General features: G+C 35.3%; 1 protein-coding gene across 2 annotated transcripts; it reads left to right on the top strand.

The window, feature by feature from the left end:
* The first annotated feature begins 1210 nt into the window (after positions 1-1210).
* LOC117342542 (monocarboxylate transporter 14-like) lies at positions 1211-25765 on the top strand. Of its 2 annotated transcripts, XM_033904721.1 has the most exons (7): positions 1211-1347; positions 3027-3276; positions 3625-3768; positions 5081-5503; positions 6024-6293; positions 7927-8052; positions 23723-25765. In XM_033904721.1, the coding sequence occupies exons 2-7, from the start codon at positions 3039-3041 to the stop codon at positions 23965-23967; spliced, it is 1446 nt and encodes a 481-aa protein (XP_033760612.1). In that variant the 5' UTR covers positions 1211-1347; positions 3027-3038; the 3' UTR covers positions 23968-25765. The 2 variants fall into 2 exon arrangements, with proteins under 2 accessions (XP_033760612.1, XP_033760613.1); XM_033904722.1 differs by lacking the exon at positions 6024-6293.
* Positions 25766-26812: the final 1047 nt, after the last annotated feature.

Genomic DNA, 26812 nt, shown 5'->3' with positions numbered 1-26812 from the left:
GAATAAAAGTCACGTATTGTTTTGTACAGTAATTATATAGGTAAAGATAATATACGACATGGCTGCAATTACAGTAAAACTTCGATATGTCGAACTCAGAAACCTCTAAGGTGTTATATACAAATTTAATCAGTTACCTTAAATACCAAGGATATTACGAATTTGTGTTCCTCTATTCATACGAATTAAAACCTGACAGGGGGGATAGTGGCAAAAATGTTGGCGGGATTTAATTTTCACGAATAAGGCCCGATAACCGCCAAATATTAATTCCGTGGAATTCAATAACTACAAACAAGTTCTATCCACTACAAAGTATTAATTCCACGGAATTTAATGCCCACCAACAAGTTCTATCAACATTATATTAATTCCTTGGAATTCAATGCACCAGAATTAGATTCGACTGTGAAAACCGCGAAATATCTGTGCCGTGAAAATTAACAACTATACAGTAATGCAAGACTTTCCATTTTTGTTGATTGATTCTGGCTAAAAACATCCACTAATTCATTCCTTGTTTATGTAAAACATGTTATACATGTCTTTAAGACGGACACATTCAAGTCATAATACTCAACAACCTATCTTTATAAAACAATAGAAAATGTATTGCTGGTTAATTGATATCGTTTAGTGAGGACCAAAGTACTTGTATCCGGTGGACGATCAGTATTTAAGGAAGGAAACCAATTTTGATTTTAGGTCACCTGAGGCGAAGTCTCAAGTGACATATTGCGATTGTCTTTTGTCGTCGTTAGCTGTCCTTCTTCCGTCGTAAACAATTTACTTTTTACTTTCACAATAACCAAGACATTGAGAGCCAAGTGATCGCGCCATTATGATGCTTAGAAAAAGTAACATGCTAGGTAAATTGGCTGCCAAGTTCGTTTGTTTGTCTGTTTGTTTGTGTGTTTGTTTGTTTTTATTATTCACTTTGATTTACTTTAAATGTAATAGGAGTCAAATGTGTTGTATCTTTAAACAACTTCTCGGTAACTAAGAGACACGAGCCATGCTATTGGGCCGGTAACATGCTTTGGATGACGGAAACTAGTATTAATTTAAAAGCAAAAACATCAACTTTCAGTATGTATTTCAGAACTGAGGTAAATATAAGACCTATGGGCCTCGTGTTAGGGTCATGAGCCAGGACTCGCTCCATTACCCGCGGCCTGTACAGGGTACTACCTGGAGCGTGGTGTTTATTTCAGCATACCTTACTTCAGTGCTCTCTAGTTGACTCGGTTATTACCTATGTAGTGTTGACAACAAGCGGACTTTATTGATACTAGAACTCCCAAACGTCGTGGTTGATCACAGGATATTGTGTTATTCCAATGACTGGTGAGTATTGTAAATATACCTACAAGTATGGACAATATGTGTGTGGATCTACCAAAAACGCTTATTGGTGTAAACAAACGTAGAACAGATACATACATATTAGATGAGTCATAGATCATATAAGCAAACATTAAATATACCTGAATAGTTTCATAAAATCTCATTTGAAATTAAAATTAATTTAAGATACGTTTTACACTCAAATAACACACATTTTCAAAATGTGGATGAAAAAATCAATGGAAGCATTTTGTTGCGTATTTTTTAATTCATAACATAACGTCACAATTTATCTCTGACTGACACATCCAATTAAGCACGTGCCATAGTTAAGTACACTTGTTATATATGCAACATTATTACATGGGCGATTTTACTAGATTATAAGACGCTGTGGCATACAATAATCCATTGAGGTACAAAAAAGTATCCTTGATTATATGCATATATTGACACTATTGATATCAATCAAAATTTAGCCATGAAAAAAAATGATATCTATACAAAAATGTATAGTCAGACGGAAATGGTAAAATGTCTACTACATCATCGCAATGAAAACATGAAAACGGCGAGTCTCATTCAAGCTATACATTAAATGGATTTTTTCTATTTCGGGATCTGCCTCTTGTTGCCATGCATGAAAGTCAACACTTTAACTTAGATTTAGCTTCGTGGGTCCAAGGAAGATTTAAAGAAAATTCTGGTGAAAAACTTTCACCTTGTTTACCCAAATGAACTCCTCTGTTTAGATTTCTAACTCAGGTCGGAATATTCATTTACGTATTCTACACGCAATACTGAAGACCAAATATAAACAAAATGCGTACAGAAGAGGATAGAATATAAAAATCATTATTTTACCCAATTAAACCTCAAACCTCCTATCCTCTATTCATAAATCATAGTCTACTGCACCCAATAATGATGTTTCATACCGAAATTGATCTCACCCGCCAGTTATGCAAAATTAGTTCTCTTTCCCTAAATGATGCTTCTGACCAAATTTGGCCAAACTATTGGATTCTCAAGGCTCATGGCAGGGGAATATATCGAATTTTTGATCTCGGTTTACATCGTAGCCATTCGAGTAAGATAAATATATCTCCCTGATTTAAAAAAAAACCCATTTCATTGCTAGAATAAATTATACCGATAAGGCTCTATCAAAATCTGTTGTATATTCGTTTGCTATTGTCCTTGTGCTATTCTGTAACAAATGAACAACAACTGACTGTTCACAAAATGGTAATTTTGGAATTCTCTTTTGGCCGATTCATTTACAAGCGTCCACTAGATGTTTGAGCATGGTGATATGATAATTTAGGTATCACCTTCGGCCGAGTAAACAACTGGATAATGTACCGACGATATTTCACTGATGCTACATAGTATTTAGAGAGTTTATTTCAGTCAGAAAGATGGATGATTAAAATATTTGTCTATCTTATTTTTTTCTATTACATTTATTGTCAGTATTGACGAAGTTTAACAACGGATCGCGAATTCTATACACCTGTGTTATATCGATATGAAATACAGTTACGTTGCACTAAGGTTATGGGATACTTTGTACTACTTTTGAAATTGATAATGAAAAATAGGGTTACATTTCTCGGTGTTAAAAACAATCAGCGAATGAATTCAATTGATCCTCTCACGTATTGATATGATTATAGGTACCGACTGGAATGATGAGAAAAACGTCTTCAGCCGACGTGGTCAATGAACATCCAACACCTGTTCAAGCACCGGATGGCGGATGGGGATGGATGGTCACGTTCTCCTCATTGATGATCAACGTTTTGATTGACGGCATCTTTTTTACGTATGGAATTTTCTTCCCTGAATTTCTGAGACATTTCGGAGAAAGTAAAGGAAAGACCCAACTATTACATTCGATACTTGTTGGAACATGTCTTACTTCAGGTGAGCTGAAATATTGAATTGGCTTGTTTTAAACCACAAACAAAAAAAATTCTTTTGAAGGTTCAAACAATGATAAATTAATGGCGAATGCATCAAACTAAACAAACTCAGAGCGAAAAGGAGGTATTGAAATAGATGGAGAAATGATATTGGACGTAACATTAATCACATTTGATTGACAGTTTAAAAGAAAGAAATGCAAATTGATGAAAAATCATAATACAGAATTTCGGTAGCAACAAAAGGGAAACAATTGCGCAATACCTTACGCCATATTTCTTGTCAGTTCAGATCGTGTATATATGATATATATGTGAATGTTACATAATTTACTGAATATCCATTTAGGTCCTGTGGTCAGTGTACTGGTGAACAAGTATGACATTAGAAAGGTGGCCGCTACTGGAACAGTGATTGCCAGTGTCGGACTTTTCCTTTCCACGTTTTCCCCAAACCTGAATGTGATGCTTATCTTTTACAGCATCGCAGGGGGTATGTATTTTTTTATCTGGTTTAAAGAAACGAGATCAGATTATAAAGAAGAAAATTTATAATACAATTTTGATATCACGTCGTTAATTTAATCGAGACCTCGAAATCAGTATAAGAGCCTGGAAACGGATGAATTCTGGTAAAAAATAACCAGGAAAGGTGTGTGCTATAAAAATAGACTACTTAATTACAACTTTTAACAAGATATAAAAATTAAAAAAAAAAAAAAAAAAAAAAAAAACTTTCAATGATTTAAAGTTGTAAATAATGTAGAAACAATGTGTAGCCTTAATTTACGAATAAACCATTTACAACGTATAGATGTCCTAATTAACGAATAAACAATTAACAACGTGTAGTTGTCTTAATTAATGAGGAAACAATTAAAAATGTGCAGTTATCCTAATTACTGAGGACACAATTAAAAATGTGCAGTCCTCATTAATAAGTAAGCAATTAAAAACGTGCAGTTGTGGTTTTATGTGTCATATCCTGTCCGTTTTATAGAGTTGGAAATCTTATGAAGAAGTTAAAATGTTCCTAAAGCGGAATGCCTTATACACTTCATTTGAATATTTAGGTTATTAGAATAAATCAATTTATAAGCAATTAAACTAATAAATGATGAAACAATAAAAAAAATAGGTAGTTACCCTAATAAATTAATAATAAAATCAAACAATGTATAGTTGCCCTTATATACGAAGAAACAATTAATGTAATACTTATCAATGAAAAAACAATTAAACAATGTGCAGTCGTAATTAATGAAAAAAAAACCCAATTAAATCATATGTAGTTGTCTTAATAAAGAAACGATTAAACAATGTACAATTGTCCTAATTAATGAATAAATAATTAAGCAATGTGTAATTACCCTATCTGATAAAGAACACAATTCAACAAGGTAAAGTCGCCCTTATTTATGAAGAAAGATATAATGTTGTCCCAAACAAATACATGTGTAGTCGTAAATAAAGAAACAATTAAACAACATGTAGTTGTCCTTATTAATGAAGAAATAATTAAACAATTAGCAGTTGTCCTAATTAATAAAGAAACATTGAAATAATGTGCAGTTGTCCTAATTGATTAGCCTTCAATCTTCTGGCTGTATGTGTCCTATCTAGTCCTTTATACAGAGTTGAAAATATGTCGAAGACATTGAAATACTCCTTAAGCGAAATTGCGTATACATTCCATTTGGATAATTAAGTTATTAATTTCGTAGTTGTATCCAGGCATGTTTCTGTTTTGGTGTTCGCGTCTGATCTCATCCCCTTCTTTTCTGTTTTCTTTTTCATTTTTGTAGGAATTGGTTTTGGTATTCTTTACCTACCTTCGATTGTGATCATTGGTGTATATTTTAACAAACGACGAGCCTTAGCTACGGGAATAGCTGTTTGTGGAGCCGGGGTTGGCACCTTTGTATTTGCACCAATCACAAAGCTGCTTTTGGAAGCATACAACTGGAGGGGAGCAACGTGGATCATGTCCGCCATAGTTCTTAATGGTGTTGTTTTTTCCGCTATCTTCAGGCCACCAGGGAAGGATATGAACCGAAACGATGCAAAAATCAAGGATGTGTATGATAAGTGTGATACCGGAACCGTTCAGAATCCCGGCGGATGTTTTAGACAGTTTTGCTTATCAATGAAAGACATGTTTGACTTTTCGCTTCTTAAAAGTCCCACTATGTTGTTGTATGGAGCTTCCTGTTTGCTCGTCATGTTTGGTATGATATTATATAACTCAAATGAGGAAGGAAGACATTTTGATGACTCGCGCCCTAACAGGGTATCGAGTTTACAATCTACAGAACCCTATCGCCTGACCAGATATACCCACAGCTTAAACCACTGCGCCTTATCCACGTTAAGCGATTATGAGCCATAAGATTATGAGTCATAAAATTGCCTTCCTTCGTCATTTATGTTACTGTGTTATATACATAATTATTGACACAATGTATTATATGTATCACGATTTTTTAATTCCGTTAGTTAATAGTCAATATGTAGTTAATGTTAGCGTAGTTGTACTCTGATGATTATATATAGCATTATAAATACCTTCATTAGATAAAAACAATTAGTTAACAAGTTTATGAAAGACGGATTAGTAAAGCTGCGGAAAAGACCAAAATATGATATTGTAGCTCATTAAAATCTATCAGAAAGCAGTTAGTCATTTAAAAATTATTGTTAAATCTGAAAATTTAAAGAGCGTTTATACTGCTATGACGTTTGTTGCAGGATTTTTCATCCCTTCGAATTTCCTTCCTGTTTGGGCTAGTGATGCCAACCTGTCGACCGGGGAGGGGGCATTTTTGATTTCAGCTATGGGCGTATCCAACACAATTGCACGTGTTGTGATTGGCTACATCACAGACAAACCATGGGCTAACTGTTTGATTATAAACAATATTGCCCTACTGATTGGCGGCCTGGCTACGTGTTTTGTACCATTCTACACCACATTTGCGGTCCTTGTCGTCTATGCTGTTGTGTTTGGCATAGTAATGGGTAAAGTTCTTTTCTCTCTTTGTAAAAAAGCAACAAAGTCAAGTGTAACTGGTGAAAAAGTATGACCAACGATTTACCACTGGTTAAGCGAAAACATTCGACAGTTGTTTTTCAACGTCGGACTGTTGTTCTCAGGCGAGATATAGTAAACAATGGCGGCAAAGCGAAATGGCGATGACATCTATGTCAAAGTTTTCGATGGCATCGCCAACATCCACACGGAATATCGGATATAGACGCCTACAATTGAATTGAAAACGAGAATAAGTTGGTGCGAACCGTGAACGTTATGACCGTTCGGCCCGTCTACTAATTTCACTCGCCCTCGTCATTATCATAAAAATTCTAGAAATATCCTTTGGATATCGACCGACCTATCAGGAACCGATATTGGAGACTATGGAAGGAAGTCATTTCTGGATCAGCCTTCGTGAAATCTCCAGAATATTCCAGAAAAACTCAAAATATCCACGCATTAAGTATCCGGTTGCAATTCTTTCGGCAATATACTAGACTGTTTTTTTACGAAGCGACTACGGTAATCAAACCTGGCTGTATATGCCCAGGGAACGCTCTCAGTGAATCCTATTGTAATACCATCATGCTTGACCGCAGACACCATACTGGCTTCAAAAAAGGCTTTGAAAACCGTTGTTACGTAAGATTATATTGACAATGTATAATGTTCCCGTAATAAACTCCAGGTTACGTTGCACCTTTACAATACAAGGACATACTATATGTGCTGTTTATCCATTTGTCTGAAACGTTCTGCTATCAATATTTTACCTGAGCATTGATTATAAATACCAAAAATTCTTGACATGTGTACCTACCCCTGAAGTGGTTTGTTGTTACATAGGGTAAGTGAGTTTGCAACACTGAAAGATAAAATCAGAAATGCATTTTTAGAATTCAAGTATACGAGTACCTTTGTAAATAATTTCGTACCTGTTACCTGTTTTGAGATAGATATTATTTTTTTTAAAGTTTCTTCTTATTCTCGCTGTAAACGAATCAACCAGTTTGGTTTATTAGGAAGAGGAAGTAGGCCTTTGTGAATACAAGAGTATTTCATTTTCGAAAGAAACACATGAAACCATAGCTAATCTCGCAAACACCCTGGTGTTTGTTTAAACAATTTCAATAGCAAGTAATATTTACTGGAAGTTTGGTGATGAACCTTCAGGACCAATGAATGACGATAATTGACTTTTTTAAGAAGCGTAGTAAAAAAACTGTCAAAATGTTAATTTAAGCATCACTTTTTTTAACAAATATTTCAACATGACAGCGCATCATTTAAAACATCTGTAAAGCAAATCAGTTAACATACCAGTAAACAACAACAAACAAACAAAAGTTTCATTTAAGAACATGTATAACCTTTTTCATTTCAACATATTTTATTGGAAATCAAATGGATTGAACATCAGGCTAAGCTTATATTAAAGTTCTCTCCATAACATATTACATTTATCTAACCTTTTTTTGTTTTCCAATATTGAAATTTATGCTACTTTTTGGTATTTTATATTAATATACAATAGTCCATTCTAGTTCTCAATCAATCATATGTTTTTTTATGCTTTATGCATTTAAATGATGCAATGACGTTTCATTCTAATTGCAGCGGTTTTCATTCTCCTCAGAAGTATCCTGATGGCAGAATTATTGGGTGTACACAGACTCAACAGTTCGTTTGGATTGGTCGGACTCAGCATGGGTTTGTCGACATTTGTGGGGTCACCTTTAGCAGGTACAATCATCATGTTGTAGTACGGTGCGTGATGGTCCCTAAATGTGTTATAATCCACATGTTGTAGGACTATGTGTGATGGTCCCTAAATGTATGTTATAATCCACATTTTGTAGTACGATGTGTGATGTTCCCTAACTGTATGTTATAATCCACATGTTGTAGTACCATGTGTGATGTTCCCTAAATGTATGTTATAATCCACATGTTGTAGTACGATGTGTGATGGTCCCTAACTGTATGTTATAATCCACATGTTGTAGTACCATGTGTGATGTTCCCTAAATGTATGTTATAATCTACATTTTGTAGTACGATGTGTGATGGTCTCTTAATGTATGTTATAATCCACATGTTGTAGTACGATGTGTGATGGTTCCTAAATGTATGTTATAATCCACATGTTGTAGTACGATGTGTGATGGTCTCTAAATGTATGTTATAATCCATATGTTGTAGTACGATGTGTGATGGTCCCTAAATGTATGTTATAATCCACATGTTGTAGTACGATGTGTGATGTTCTCTAAATGTATGTTATAATCCACATGTTGTAGTACGATGTGTGATGGTCCCTAACTGTATGTTATAATCCACATGTTATAGTACGATGTATGATGGTCCCTAAATGTATGTTATAATCCACATGTTGTAGTAAGATGTGTGATGTTCACTAAATGTATGTTATAATCCACATGTTGTAGTACGATGTTTGATGTTCTCTAAATGTATGTTATAATCCACATGTTGTAATACCATGTGTGATGGTCCCTAAATGTATGTTATAATCCACATGTTGTATTACGATGTGTGATGTTCTCTAAATGTATGTTATAATCCACATGTTGTAATACCATGTGTGATGGTCCCTAAATGTATGTTATAATCCACATGTTGTAGTACGATGTGTGATGTTCTCTAAATGTATGTTATAATCCACATGTTGTAGTACGATGTGTGATGGTCCCTAAATGTGTGTTATAATCCACCTGTTGTAGTACGATGTGTGATGGTTCCTAAATGTATGTTATAATCCACATATTGTAGTACGATGTGTGATGGTCCCTAAATGTATGTTATAATCCACATGTTGTAGTACGATGTATGATGGTCCCTAAATGTATGTTATAATACACATATTGTAGTACGATGTGTGATGGTCCCTTACTGTATGTTATAGTCCACATGTTGTAGTACGATGTGTGATGTTCTCTAAATGTATGTTATAATCCACATGTTGTAGTACAGTGTGTGATGGTCCCTAAATGTATGTTATAATCCACATGTTGTAGTACGATGTGTGATGGTTCCTAAATGTATGTTATAATCCTAATGTTTTAGTACGATGTGTGATGGTCCCTAAATGTTTGTTATAATCCACATGTTGTAGTACGATGTGTGATGTTCCCTAACTGTATGTTATAATCCACATGTTGTAGTACCATGTGTGATGTTCCCTAAATGTATGTTATAATCCACATGTTGTAGTACGATGTGTGATGGTCCCTAACTGTATGTTATAATCCACATGTTGTAGTACCATGTGTGATGTTCCCTAAATGTATGTTATAATCTACATTTTGTAGTACGATGTGTGATGGTCTCTTAATGTATGTTATAATCCACATGTTGTAGTACGATGTGTGATGGTTCCTAAATGTATGTTATAATCCACATGTTGTAGTACGATGTGTGATGGTCTCTAAATGTATGTTATAATCCATATGTTGTAGTACGATGTGTGATGGTCCCTAAATGTATGTTATAATCCACATGTTGTAGTACGATGTGTGATGTTCTCTAAATGTATGTTATAATCCACATGTTGTAGTACGATGTGTGATGGTCCCTAACTGTATGTTATAATCCACATGTTATAGTACGATGTATGATGGTCCCTAAATGTATGTTATAATCCACATGTTGTAGTAAGATGTGTGATGTTCACTAAATGTATGTTATAATCCACATGTTGTAGTACGATGTTTGATGTTCTCTAAATGTATGTTATAATCCACATGTTGTAATACCATGTGTGATGGTCCCTAAATGTATGTTATAATCCACATGTTGCATTACGATGTGTGATGTTCTCTAAATGTATGTTATAATCCACATGTTGTAATACCATGTGTGATGGTCCCTAAATGTATGTTATAATCCACATGTTGTAGTACGATGTGTGATGTTCTCTAAATGTATGTTATAATCCACATGTTGTAGTACGATGTGTGATGGTCCCTAAATGTGTGTTATAATCCACCTGTTGTAGTACGATGTGTGATGGTTCCTAAATGTATGTTATAATCCACATATTGTAGTACGATGTGTGATGGTCCCTAAATGTATGTTATAATCCACATGTTGTAGTACGATGTATGATGGTCCCTAAATGTATGTTATAATACACATATTGTAGTACGATGTGTGATGGTCCCTTACTGTATGTTATAGTCCACATGTTGTAGTACGATGTGTGATGTTCTCTAAATGTATGTTATAATCCACATGTTGTAGTACGGTGTGTGATGGTCCCTAAATGTATGTTATAATCCACATGTTGTAGTACGATGTGTGATGGTTCCTAAATGTATGTTATAATCCTAATGTTTTAGTACGATGTGTGATGGTCCCTAAATGTTTGTTATAATCCACATGTTGTAGTACGATGTGTGATGGTCCCTTACTGTATGTTATAGTCCACATGTTGTAGTACGATGTGTGATGTTCTCTAAATGTATGTTATAATCCACATGTTGTAGTACGGTGTGTGATGGTCCCTAAATGTATGTTATAATCCACATGTTGTAGTACGATGTGTGATGGTCCCTAACTGTGTGTTATAATCCACATGTTGTAGTACCATGTGTGATGTTCCCTAAATGTATGTTATAATCCACATGTTGTAGTACGATGTGTGATGGTCCCTAACTGTATGTTATAATCCACATGTTGTATTACGATGTGTGATGGTCCCTAAATGTATGTTATAATCCATATGTTGTAGTACGATGTGTAATGTTCCCTAAATGTATGTTATAATCCACATGTTGTAGTACGATGTGTGATGTTCTCTAAATGTATGTTATAATCCACATGTTGTAGTACGATGTGTGATGTTCTCTAAATGTATGTTATAATCCACATGTTGTAGTACCATGTGTGATGGTTCCTAAATGTATGTTATAATCCACATATTGTAGTACGATGTGTGATGGTCCCTTACTGTATGTTATAGTCCACATGTTGTAGTACGATGTGTGATGTTCTCTAATTGTATGTTATAATCTACATGTTGTAGTACGGTGTGTGATGGTCCCTAAATGTATGTTATAATCCACATATTGTAGTACGATGTGTGATGGTCCCTAAATGTATGTTATAATCCACATGTTGTAGTACGATGTGTGATGGTCCCTAAATGTATGTTATAATCCACATGTTGTAGTACGATGTGTGATGTTCTCTAAATGTATGTTATAATCCACATGTTGTAGTACGGTGTGTGATGGTCCCTAAATGTATGTTATAATCCACATGTTGTAGTACGATGTGTGATGGTCCCTAACTGTGTGTTATAATCCACATGTTGTAGTACCATGTGTGATGTTCCCTAAATGTATGTTATAATCCACATGTTGTAGTAAGATGTGTGATGTTCACTAAATGTATGTTATAATCCACATGTTGTAGTACGATGTTTGATGTTCTCTAAATGTATGTTATAATCCACATGTTGTAATACCATGTGTGATGGTCCCTAAATGTATGTTATAATCCACATGTTGCATTACGATGTGTGATGTTCTCTAAATGTATGTTATAATCCACATGTTGTAATACCATGTGTGATGGTCCCTAAATGTATGTTATAATCCACATGTTGTAGTACGATGTGTGATGTTCTCTAAATGTATGTTATAATCCACATGTTGTAGTACGATGTGTGATGGTCCCTAAATGTATGTTATAATCCACATGTTGTAGTACGATGTATGATGGTCCCTAAATGTATGTTATAATACACATATTGTAGTACGATGTGTGATGGTCCCTTACTGTATGTTATAGTCCACATGTTGTAGTACGATGTGTGATGTTCTCTAAATGTATGTTATAATCCACATGTTGTAGTACGGTGTGTGATGGTCCCTAAATGTATGTTATAATCCACATGTTGTAGTACGATGTGTGATGGTTCCTAAATGTATGTTATAATCCTAATGTTTTAGTACGATGTGTGATGGTCCCTAAATGTTTGTTATAATCCACATGTTGTAGTACGATGTGTGATGGTCCCTTACTGTATGTTATAGTCCACATGTTGTAGTACGATGTGTGATGTTCTCTAAATGTATGTTATAATCCACATGTTGTAGTACGGTGTGTGATGGTCCCTAAATGTATGTTATAATCCACATGTTGTAGTACGATGTGTGATGGTCCCTAACTGTGTGTTATAATCCACATGTTGTAGTACCATGTGTGATGTTCCCTAAATGTATGTTATAATCCACATGTTGTAGTACGATGTGTGATGGTCCCTAACTGTATGTTATAATCCACATGTTGTATTACGATGTGTGATGGTCCCTAAATGTATGTTATAATCCATATGTTGTAGTACGATGTGTAATGTTCCCTAAATGTATGTTATAATCCACATGTTGTAGTACGATGTGTGATGTTCTCTAAATGTATGTTATAATCCACATGTTGTAGTACGATGTGTGATGTTCTCTAAATGTATGTTATAATCCACATGTTGTAGTACCATGTGTGATGGTTCCTAAATGTATGTTATAATCCACATATTGTAGTACGATGTGTGATGGTCCCTTACTGTATGTTATAGTCCACATGTTGTAGTACGATGTGTGATGTTCTCTAATTGTATGTTATAATCTACATGTTGTAGTACGGTGTGTGATGGTCCCTAAATGTATGTTATAATCCACATATTGTAGTACGATGTGTGATGGTCCCTAAATGTATGTTATAATCCACATGTTGTAGTACGATGTGTGATGGTCCCTAAATGTATGTTATAATCCACATGTTGTAGTACGATGTGTGATGTTCTCTAAATGTATGTTATAATCCACATGTTGTAGTACGGTGTGTGATGGTCCCTAAATGTATGTTATAATCCACATGTTGTAGTACGATGTGTGATGGTCCCTAACTGTGTGTTATAATCCACATGTTGTAGTACCATGTGTGATGTTCCCTAAATGTATGTTATAATCCACATGTTGTAGTACGATGTGTGATGGTCCCTAACTGTATGTTATAATCCACATGTTGTATTACGATGTGTGATGGTCCCTAAATGTATGTTATAATCCATATGTTGTAGTACGATGTGTAATGTTCCCTAAATGTATGTTATAATCCACATGTTGTAGTACGATGTGTGATGTTCTCTAAATGTATGTTATAATCCACATGTTGTAGTACGATGTGTGATGTTCTCTAAATGTATGTTATAATCCACATGTTGTAGTACCATGTGTGATGGTTCCTAAATGTATGTTATAATCCACATATTGTAGTACGATGTGTGATGGTCCCTTACTGTATGTTATAGTCCACATGTTGTAGTACGATGTGTGATGTTCTCTAAATGTATGTTATAATCTACATGTTGTAGTACGGTGTGTGATGGTCCCTAAATGTATGTTATAATCCACATATTGTAGTACGATGTGTGATGGTCCCTAAATGTATGTTATAATCCACATGTTGTAGTACGATGTGTGATGGTCCCTAAATGTATGTTATAATCCACATGTTGTAGTACGATGTGTGATGTTCTCTAAATGTATGTTATAATCCACATGTTGTAGTACGATGTGTGATGGTCCCTAACTGTATGTTATAATCCACATGTTATAGTACGATGTATGATGGTCCCTAAATGTATGTTATAATCCACATGTTGTAGTACGATGTGTGATGTTCACTAAATGTATGTTATAATCCACATGTTGTAGTACGATGTTTGATGTTCTCTAAATGTATGTTATAATCCACATGTTGTAATATCATGTGTGATGGTCCCTAAATGTATGTTATAATCCACATGTTGTATTACGATGTGTGATGTTCTCTAAATGTATGTTATAATCCACATGTTGTAATACCATGTGTGATGGTCCCTAAATGTATGTTATAATCCACATGTTGTAGTACGATGTGTGATGTTCTCTAAATGTATGTTATAATCCACATGTTGTAGTACGATGTGTGATGGTCCCTAAATGTGTGTTATAATCCACATGTTGTAGTACGATGTGTGATGGTTCCTAAATGTATGTTATAATCCACATATTGTAGTACGATGTGTGATGGTCCCTAAATGTATGTTATAATCCACATGTTGTAGTAAGATATATGACTGTCCCTAAATGTATGTTATAATACACATATTGTAGTACGATGTGTGATGGTCCCTTACTGTATGTTATAATCCACATGTTGTAGTACGATGTATGATGGTCCCTAAATGTATGTTATAATCCACATATTGTAGTACGATGTGTGATGGTCCCTTACTGTATGTTATAGTCCACATGTTGTAGTACGATGTGTGATGTTCTCTAAATGTATGTTATAATCCACATGTTGTAGTACGGTGTGTGATGGTCCCTAAATGTATGTTATAATCCACATGTTGTAGTACGATGTGTGATGGTTCCTAAATGTATGTTATAATCCTAATGTTTTAGTACGATGTGTGATGGTCCCTAAATGTATGTTATAATCCACATGTTGTAGTACGATGTGTGATGGTCCCTTACTGTATGTTATAGTCCACATGTTGTAGTACGATGTGTGATGTTCTCTAAATGTATGTTATAATCCACATGTTGTAGTACGGTGAGTGATGGTCCCTAAATGTATGTTATAATCCACATGTTGTAGTACGATGTGTGATGGTCCCTAACTGTGTGTTATAATCCACATGTTGTAGTACCATGTGTGATGTTCCCTAAATGTATGTTATAATCCACATGTTGTAGTACGATGTGTGATGGTCCCTAACTGTATGTTATAATCCACATGTTGTATTACGATGTGTGATGGTCCCTAACTGTGTGTTATAATCCACATGTTGTAGTACCATGTGTGATGTTCCCTAAATGTATGTTATAATCCACATGTTGTAGTACCATGTGTGATGGTCCCTAAATGTATGTTATAATCCATATGTTGTAGTACGATGTGTAATGTTCCCTAAATGTATGTTATAATCCACATGTTGTAGTACGATGTGTGATGTTCTCTAAATGTATGTTATAATCCACATGTTGTAGTACGATGTGTGATGTTCTCTAAATGTATGTTATAATCCACATGTTGTAGTACCATGTGTGATGGTTCCTAAATGTATGTTATAATCCACATATTGTAGTACGATGTGTGATGGTCCCTTACTGTATGTTATAGTCCACATGTTGTAGTACGATGTGTGATGTTCTCTAAATGTATGTTATAATCTACATGTTGTAGTACGGTGTGTGATGGTCCCTAAATGTATGTTATAATCCACATATTGTAGTACGATGTGTGATGGTTTCTAAATGTATGTTATAATCCTAATGTTTTAGTACGATGTGTGATGGTCCCTAAATGTATGTTATAATCCACATGTTGTAGTAAGATGTGTGATGGTCCCTAACTGTATGTTATAATACACATGTTATAGTACGATGTATGATTGTCCCTAAATGTATGTTATAATCCACATGTTGTAGTACGATGTGTGATGGTCACTAAATGTATGTTATAATCCACATGTTGTAGTACGATGTGTGATGGTCCCTTACTGTATGTTATAATCCACATGTTGTAGTACGATGAGTGATGGTCCTTAAATGTATGTTATAATCCATCCACATGTTGTAGTACGATGTTTGATGGTCTCTGAATGTATGTTATAATCCACATGTTGTAGTACGATGTGTGATGTTCTCTAAATGTATGTTATAATTCACATGTTGTAGTACGATGTGTGATGTTCTTTAAATGTATGTTATAATCCACATGTTGTAGTATGATGTTTGATGATCCCTAAATGTATGTTATAATCCACATGTTGTAGTACGATGTGTGATGTTCACTAAATGTATGTTATAATCCACATGTTGTAGTACGATGTTTGATGTTCTCTAAATGTATGTTATAATCCACATGTTGTAATATCATGTGTGATGGTCCCTAAATGTATGTTATAATCCACATGTTGTATTACGATGTGTGATGTTCTCTAAATGTATGTTATAATCCACATGTTGTAATACCATGTGTGATGGTCCCTAAATGTATGTTATAATCCACATGTTGTAGTACGATGTGTGATGTTCTCTAAATGTATGTTATAATCCACATGTTGTAGTACGATGTGTGATGGTCCCTTACTGTATGTTATAGTCCACATGTTGTAGTACGATGTGTGATGTTCTCTAAATGTATGTTATAATCCACATGTTGTAGTACGGTGTGTGATGGTCCCTAAATGTATGTTATAATCCACATGTTGTAGTACGATGTGTGATGGTTCCTAAATGTATGTTATAATCCTAATGTTTTAGTACGATGTGTGATGGTCCCTAAATGTTTGTTATAATCCACATGTTGTAGTACGATGTGTGATGGTCCCTTACTGTATGTTATAGTCCACATGTTGTAGTACGATGTGTGATGTTCTCTAAATGTATGTTATAATCCACATGTTGTAGTACGGTGTGTGATGGTCCCTAAATGTATGTTATAATCCACATGTTGTAGTACGATGTGTGATGGTCCCTAACTGTGTGTTATAATCCACATGTTGTAGTACCATGTGTGATGTTCCCTAAATGTATGTTATAATCCACATGTTGTAGTACGATGTGTGATGGTCCCTAACTGTATGTTATAATCCACATGTTGTATTACGATGTGTGATGGTCCCTAAATGTATGTTATAATCCATATGTTGTAGTACGATGTGTAATGTTCCCTAAATGTATGTTATAATCCACATGTTGTAGTACGATGTGTGATGGTCTCTTAATGTATGTTATAATCCACATGTTGTAGTACGATGTGTGATGTTCTCTAAATGTATGTTATAATCCACATGTTGTAGTACCATGTGTGATGGTTCCTAAATGTATGTTATAATCCACATATTGTAGTACGATGTGTGATGGTCCCTTACTGTATGTTATAGTCCACATGTTGTAGTACGATGTGTGATGTTCTCTAATTGTATGTTATAATCTACATGTTGTAGTACGGTGTGTGATGGTCCCTAAATGTATGTTATAATCCACATATTGTAGTACGATGTGTGATGGTCCCTAAATGTATGTTATAATCCACATGTTGTAGTACGATGTGTGATGGTCCCTAAATGTATGTTATAATCCACATGTTGTAGTACGATGTGTGATGTTCTCTAAATGTATGTTATAATCCACATGTTGTAGTACGGTGTGTGATGGTCCCTAAATGTATGTTATAATCCACATGTTGTAGTACGATGTGTGATGGTCCCTAACTGTATGTTATAATCCACATGTTGTAGTACCATGTGTGATGTTCCCTAAATGTATGTTATAATCCACATGTTGTAGTACGATGTGTGATGGTCCCTAACTGTATGTTATAATCCACATGTTGTATTACGATGTGTGATGGTCCCTAAATGTATGTTATAATCCATATGTTGTAGTACGATGTGTAATGTTCCCTAAATGTATGTTATAATCCACATGTTGTAGTACGATGTGTGATGTTCTCTAAATGTATGTTATAATCCACATGTTGTAGTACGATGTGTGATGTTCTCTAAATGTATGTTATAATCCACATGTTGTAGTACCATGTGTGATGGTTCCTAAATGTATGTTATAATCCACATATTGTAGTACGATGTGTGATGGTCCCTTACTGTATGTTATAGTCCACATGTTGTAGTACGATGTGTGATGTTCTCTAAATGTATGTTATAATCTACATGTTGTAGTACGGTGTGTGATGGTCCCTAAATGTATGTTATAATCCACATATTGTAGTACGATGTGTGATGGTCCCTAAATGTATGTTATAATCCACATGTTGTAGTACGATGTGTGATGGTCCCTAAATGTATGTTATAATCCACATGTTGTAGTACGATGTGTGATGTTCTCTAAATGTATGTTATAATCCACATGTTGTAGTACGATGTGTGATGGTCCCTAACTGTATGTTATAATCCACATGTTATAGTACGATGTATGATGGTCCCTAAATGTATGTTATAATCCACATGTTGTAGTACGATGTGTGATGTTCACTAAATGTATGTTATAATCCACATGTTGTAGTACGATGTTTGATGTTCTCTAAATGTATGTTATAATCCACATGTTGTAATATCATGTGTGATGGTCCCTAAATGTATGTTATAATCCACATGTTGTATTACGATGTGTGATGTTCTCTAAATGTATGTTATAATCCACATGTTGTAATACCATGTGTGATGGTCCCTAAATGTATGTTATAATCCACATGTTGTAGTACGATGTGTGATGTTCTCTAAATGTATGTTATAATCCACATGTTGTAGTACGATGTGTGATGGTCCCTAAATGTGTGTTATAATCCACCTGTTGTAGTACGATGTGTGATGGTTCCTAAATGTATGTTATAATCCACATATTGTAGTACGATGTGTGATGGTCCCTAAATGTATGTTATAATCCACATGTTGTAGTACGATGTATGATGGTCCCTAAATGTATGTTATAATACACATATTGTAGTACGATGTGTGATGGTCCCTTACTGTATGTTATAATCCACATGTTGTAGTACGATGTATGATGGTCCCTAAATGTATGTTATAATCCACATATTGTAGTACGATGTGTGATGGTCCCTTACTGTATGTTATAGTCCACATGTTGTAGTACGATGTGTGATGTTCTCTAAATGTATGTTATAATCCACATGTTGTAGTACGGTGTGTGATGGTCCCTAAATGTATGTTATAATCCACATGTTGTAGTACGATGTGTGATGGTTCCTAAATGTATGTTATAATCCTAATGTTTTAGTACGATGTGTGATGGTCCCTAAATGTTTGTTATAATCCACATGTTGTAGTACGATGTGTGATGGTCCCTTACTGTATGTTATAGTCCACATGTTGTAGTACGATGTGTGATGTTCTCTAAATGTATGTTATAATCCACATGTTGTAGTACGGTGAGTGATGGTCCCTAAATGTATGTTATAATCCACATGTTGTAGTACGATGTGTGATGGTCCCTAACTGTGTGTTATAATCCACATGTTGTAGTACCATGTGTGATGTTCCCTAAATGTATGTTATAATCCACATGTTGTAGTACGATGTGTGATGGTCCCTAACTGTATGTTATAATCCACATGTTGTATTACGATGTGTGATGGTCCCTAACTGTGTGTTATAATCCACATGTTGTAGTACCATGTGTGATGTTCCCTAAATGTATGTTATAATCCACATGTTGTAGTACCATGTGTGATGGTCCCTAAATGTATGTTATAATCCATATGTTGTAGTACGATGTGTAATGTTCCCTAAATGTATGTTATAATCCACATGTTGTAGTACGATGTGTGATGTTCTCTAAATGTATGTTATAATCCACATGTTGTAGTACGATGTGTGATGTTCTCTAAATGTATGTTATAATCCACATGTTGTAGTACCATGTGTGATGGTTCCTAAATGTATGTTATAATCCACATATTGTAGTACGATGTGTGATGGTCCCTTACTGTATGTTATAGTCCACATGTTGTAGTACGATGTGTGATGTTCTCTAAATGTATGTTATAATCTACATGTTGTAGTACGGTGTGTGATGGTCCCTAAATGTATGTTATAATCCACATATTGTAGTACGATGTGTGATGGTTTCTAAATGTATGTTATAATCCTAATGTTTTAGTACGATGTGTGATGGTCCCTAAATGTATGTTATAATCCACATGTTGTAGTAAGATGTGTGATGGTCCCTAACTGTATGTTATAATACACATGTTATAGTACGATGTATGATTGTCCCTAAATGTATGTTATAATCCACATGTTGTAGTACGATGTGTGATGGTCACTAAATGTATGTTATAATCCACATGTTGTAGTACGATGTGTGATGGTCCCTTACTGTATGTTATAATCCACATGTTGTAGTACGATGAGTGATGGTCCTTAAATGTATGTTATAATCCATCCACATGTTGTAGTACGATGTTTGATGGTCTCTGAATGTATGTTATAATCCACATGTTGTAGTACGATGTGTGATGTTCTCTAAATGTATGTTATAATTCACATGTTGTAGTACGATGTGTGATGTTCTTTAAATGTATGTTATAATCCACATGTTGTAGTATGATGTTTGATGATCCCTAAATGTATGTTATAATCCACATGTTGTAGTACGATGTGTGATGTTCACTAAATGTATGTTATAATCCACATGTTGTAGTACGATGTTTGATGTTCTCTAAATGTATGTTATAATCCACATGTTGTAATATCATGTGTGATGGTCCCTAAATGTATGTTATAATCCACATGTTGTATTACGATGTGTGATGTTCTCTAAATGTATGTTATAATCCACATGTTGTAATACCATGTGTGATGGTCCCTAAATGTATGTTATAATCCACATGTTGTAGTACGATGTGTGATGTTCTCTAAATGTATGTTATAATCCACATGTTGTAGTACGATGTGTGATGGTCCCTAAATGTATGTTATAATCCACATGTTGTAGTACGATGTGTGATGGTTCCTAAATGTATGTTATAATCCACATATTGTAGTACGATGTGTGATGGTCCCTAAATGTATGTTATAATCCACATGTTGTAGTACGATGTATGATGGTCCCTAAATGTATGTTATAATACACATATTGTAGTACGATGTGTGATGGTCCCTTACTGTATGTTATAATCCACATGTTGTAGTACGATGTATGATGGTCCCTAAATGTATGTTATAATCCACATATTGTAGTACGATGTGTGATGGTCCCTTACTGTATGTTATAGTCCACATGTTGTAGTACGATGTGTGATGTTCTCTAAATGTATGTTATAATCCACATGTTGTAGTACGGTGTGTGATGGTCCCTAAATGTATGTTATAATCCACATGTTGTAGTACGATGTGTGATGGTTCCTAAATGTATGTTATAATCCTAATGTTTTAGTACGATGTGTGATGGTCCCTAAATGTTTGTTATAATCCACATGTTGTAGTACGATGTGTGATGGTCCCTTACTGTATGTTATAGTCCACATGTTGTAGTACGATGTGTGATGTTCTCTAAATGTATGTTATAATCCACATGTTGTAGTACGGTGAGTGATGGTCCCTAAATGTATGTTATAATCCACATGTTGTAGTACGATGTGTGATGGTCCCTAACTGTGTGTTATAATCCACATGTTGTAGTACCATGTGTGATGTTCCCTAAATGTATGTTATAATCCACATGTTGTAGTACGATGTGTGATGGTCCCTAACTGTATGTTATAATCCACATGTTGTAGTACGATGTGTGATGGTCCCTAACTGTGTGTTATAATCCACATGTTGTAGTACCATGTGTGATGTTCCCTAAATGTATGTTATAATCCACATGTTGTAGTACCATGTGTGATGGTCCCTAAATGTATGTTATAATCCATATGTTGTAGTACGATGTGTAATGTTCCCTAAATGTATGTTATAATCCACATGTTGTAGTACGATGTGTGATGTTCTCTAAATGTATGTTATAATCCACATGTTGTAGTACGATGTGTGATGTTCTCTAAATGTATGTTATAATCCACATGTTGTAGTACCATGTGTGATGGTTCCTAAATGTATGTTATAATCCACATATTGTAGTACGATGTGTGATGGTCCCTAACTGTATGTTATAATCCACATGTTGTAGTACGATGTGTGATGTTCTCTAAATGTATGTTATAATCTACATGTTGTAGTACGGTGTGTGATGGTCCCTAAATGTATGTTATAATCCACATATTGTAGTACGATGTGTGATGGTTTCTAAATGTATGTTATAATCCTAATGTTTTAGTACGATGTGTGATGGTCCCTAAATGTATGTTATAATCCACATGTTGTAGTAAGATGTGTGATGGTCCCTAACTGTATGTTATAATACACATGTTATAGTACGATGTATGATTGTCCCTAAATGTATGTTATAATCCACATGTTGTAGTACGATGTGTGATGGTCACTAAATGTATGTTATAATCCACATGTTGTAGTACGATGTGTGATGGTCCCTTACTGTATGTTATAATCCACATGTTGTAGTACGATGAGTGATGGTCCTTAAATGTATGTTATAATCCATCCACATGTTGTAGTACGATGTTTGATGGTCTCTGAATGTATGTTATAATCCACATGTTGTAGTACGATGTGTGATGTTCTCTAAATGTATGTTATAATTCACATGTTGTAGTACGATGTGTGATGTTCTTTAAATGTATGTTATAATCCACATGTTGTAGTATGATGTTTGATGATCCCTAAATGTATGTTATAATCCACATGTTGTAGTACGATGTGTGATGGTCACTAAATGTATGTTATAATCCACATGTTGTAGTACGATGTGTGATGGTCCCTAAATGTATGTTATAATCCACATGTTGTAGTACGATGTGTGATGGTCCCTAAATGTATGTTATAATCCACATGTTGTAGTACGATGTGTGATGGTCCCTAAATGTATGTTATAATCCACATGTTGTAGTAAGATGTGTGATGGTCCCTAAATGTATGTTATAATCCACATGTTGTAGTACCATGTGTGATGGTCCCTAACTGTACGTTATAATCCACATGTTGTAGTAAGATGTGTGATGGTCCCTAACTGTATGTTATAATCCACATGTTGTAGTACGATGAGTGATGGTCCCTAAATGTATGTTATAATACACATATTGTAGTACGATGTGTGATGGTCCCTAAATGTATGTTATAATCCACATGTTGTAATACGATGTGTGATGGTCTCTAAATGTATGTTATAATCCACATGTTGTAGTACGATGTGTGATGGTCCCTAAGTGTATGTTATAATCCACATGTTGTAGTACGATGTGTGATGTTCTCTAAATGTATGTTATAATCCACATGTTGTAGTACGATGTGTGATGGTCTCTAAATGTATGTTATAATCCACATGTTGTAGTACGATGTGTGATGGTCCCTAAGTGTATGTTATAATCCACATGTTGTAGTACGATGTGTGATGGTTCCTAAATGTATGTTATAATCCACATGTTGTAGTACGATGTGTGATGGTTCCTAAATGTATGTTATAATCCACATGTTGTAGTACGATGTGTGATGGTTCCTAAATGTATGTTATAATCCACATGTTGTAGTACGATGTGTGATGAGCGTGATGGTTTCAATTCCTAGAAGTGTATTTGCGTGCAGCGAATAGAATCACGACGTCACATTTGCCATTTTTTTCGTATTCATGACGTTTCGTTGACAAATTTATTATTTGTGATGTTTGGAAATGAAGTCTGATACATGACAAGATTCAGAGTGATAATGATAACTTCATTCTGTTTTCTATTTCAGGAGCGTTGTCGGACATCAGCGGCAACTACAATGTGGCATTCTACTTCGGTGGCATCACTATTGTACTAGGAGGCTTAATTTGTCTGCCACTCAGACGGATTTCAAACTGGGAACAAAGTCGGAGAAATGATTTCAACTTATGGGATACATATAACGGTGATGAGAAAAACAAAAGGCCTGATGTAAAAATAGTGTCTGCCAAAAAGACATTATCCATATACACAATATCAAGAGATAGGAGCTGAACTCTTTTTTCTTCTTGGTTTTCACCAAACAGTATTTTACTAACTGTCATCATGTCAAAATGGTGCCTAGATAATACTCCAATAACTATTACTCGGAAACTCGGCCGTTTCATCAGAGGAATTCTATCTGTTGTATATTTTGTTGTAAGGAAACAGGGATTTGATTTTCCAATGTAGACTGGGTGAGAAATAATGCCCTCTTCGCTTAATACCTAAATGCTCTCGTGCCCGCACGTGGCCTAGACTAATATACCCGTGTATTATGCTCTCATGCATCATCTATGCATATGTCAAGCATCTCACACGGACCACATGCAAGCACCACGCGAAAGTCGCCAAAACATCGACTCGCCTGCAGAAATATCCTTGTGTGCAGCAAAATCCTTATACGCACAAAGCCCGCATAGCCTGTTTGGAATGGTGTGACCGGGCCTTCAATAGTTGTTTTACTGCATAGACACAATGACAGTGTATTTATTTGTGAAATAGATCATCAGCAACAAGTTTGCGTCCCAATTTCTCTTCATCACATGAGTACCTGTCACTCTTGGTTGATTTCACCCAATATAAATCCTGATTTTAGCCTGTATGTCGGGTTTTAGTTCCCACCAGTCCTGGTGTGAAATATACATATACATGTTTATTTGACGTTCTTTTGAAATCAGATTTTTATTTTTTACTTTTTTTTTCGGCCTCCGTCATCTGACAGGTACATTTGTATAAACACTTTAAGCTCCTAGTATTACTGACGACTAGATGCAGTTTAATTCATTTTTGGATCTGCAACACTGAGTTTGTATATTAAAAATGATACCCGTACACCCCGTCCTCATTACTGACCCTGAGTGTTACGTGGAAGGTAAGCAATGTTTATAAACAACATATCACTCTCAAAACAAGTTACTTTGTCATTACCTCATGATTTTGAATTACATGTTACAGTTTAATAAAGATATCACAATCTAAAAATTCACAATAGCCAAGTAATTGAAATTATTTAAAAATAAATCATTAACATAATAACATAATACCACAATGCACTTAAAAGGTAAACAATGTCTGGACGAGGTGGTCCTCGCCTGTCTCCGAATTCCTATTGAATTTGCATCCTATTTTGTTGAGGCAGGAAGACAAGCCTAACTGCTTAAAAACGAGGCATTTATAGTATACTGTTATGGGCGGCATTGACCTTCAACCAACACGAAATATTTGAATCAACAATACATAAAATTTTAATTAGCAATACTCAATAAATTAACAAAATATCAGAAAAGTTAAAGGTTGTCGATCAGGACCGTTAATGATTTGTTTGTGTAATATCTGCAGAGTAAGTTGATAGTTATCTTCCAAACAATTTTTCTGTGTCCAAAGCGTGCTGACCAATATCAACATGCAAAAGATAATTATCAAGGAGTCTACTTAGTGGTTTAAAAACTAGTTAAAATGATGTGATTGCTAAAACTAAGAAAGTGTTAATTTTCAGGAATCGTGAGAATCAATAGAGACGATATGTAGTGATAGACAGTCCCAGTCGGTTATAGTTATTGTGTGGAAAGGGAAATTCTCATCTGTATCTTCACTGGAAGCTTAATGTTGACTTTGTTATATGTTCATTTCACGTTATTTTCCTTAAGTGCCATAAGTATGATTCAATATATTCAGTCTCTTTGTGTTGATTTTTTTTTTTTAATTAAGTGACACATTAAAACGACAAGTATACCTGTAGATGTTGTTACAAAATGTTTTCTGCTACATGTGTTATTTCTAATTGTTAATAAATAATTGTAATGTTAATCTCGACTAGCGGTTTGTTATGTGTAAATCTTATCTGCCGTCTGCTACAGCACTGCACTGTCTCTGTGGGGTCTGGTTTACTTGTGTCACATTTAAGGGCCTAATCGGGGTCAAGCACGTGCATAAGGGGTCCAGGTATAAAGTGTGGATAGGCTGAGTTGCCATATACCTCAGTTGGTAGGAACCGAGTCATATTCTCTGTTAATGTCATCGCTATACATTAAAGATAAGGGAGATAACTCGGGTAGATTAGAGTATCAAAAACCAGAAAAAAAAGACGGAGTAGAAAGTAGTCTCCCCTCATTATGTCACAACTCTGCCCTAGAAATTGATACCTTCCCTCCATGATGTGAATTTCCTGGTGTGTATGCTGTACCTTCCCTCCAGGGTGTGAATCCCCTGGTGTGTATGTGGAACCTTCCTCCCATCATCTGAATCCCCTGGTGTGTATGCGGTACCTTCCCTCCATGATGTGAATTTCCTGGTGTGTATGCGGTACCTTCCCTCCAGGGTGAGAATCCCCTGGTGTGTATCTGGTACCTTCCCTCCAGGGTGTGAATCCCCTGGTGTGAATGTGGAACCTTCCTCCCATCATGTGAATCCCCTGGTGTGTATGTGGAACCTTCCCTCAATGATGTGGATCCCCTGGTGTGTATGCGGTACCTTCCCTCCATGATGTGGATCCCCTGGTGTGTATGCGGTACCTTCCCTCCATGATGTGAATCCCCTGGTGTGTATGCGGTACCTTCCTCCCATCATGTGAATCCCCTGGTGTGTATGTGGAACCTTTCCTCCTTGATGTGGATCCCCTGGTGTGTATGTGGAACCTTCCCTCCATGATGTGAATCCCCTAGTGTGTATGCAGTACCTTCCCTCCATGGTATGAATCCCTTTGTGTGTCACTTTACTGAACCAATAAACAATTGATTTACTTAAGATATCGTATTCTCTTCACGCAGTGGTTCTAGCCTTGTCTGTCAAAATACATCCATTATATTGAAGGTTTATTGCTCAATTGACCTGGTGAAACGACCCAAAATCAAGAAACTAA

This window comes from Pecten maximus, chromosome 14 (genome assembly GCF_902652985.1).
Source record: "Pecten maximus chromosome 14, xPecMax1.1, whole genome shotgun sequence".
Taxonomy (NCBI): Eukaryota; Metazoa; Mollusca; class Bivalvia; order Pectinida; family Pectinidae; genus Pecten; species Pecten maximus.
This window is presented reverse-complemented; position numbering and strand designations above follow the sequence as displayed.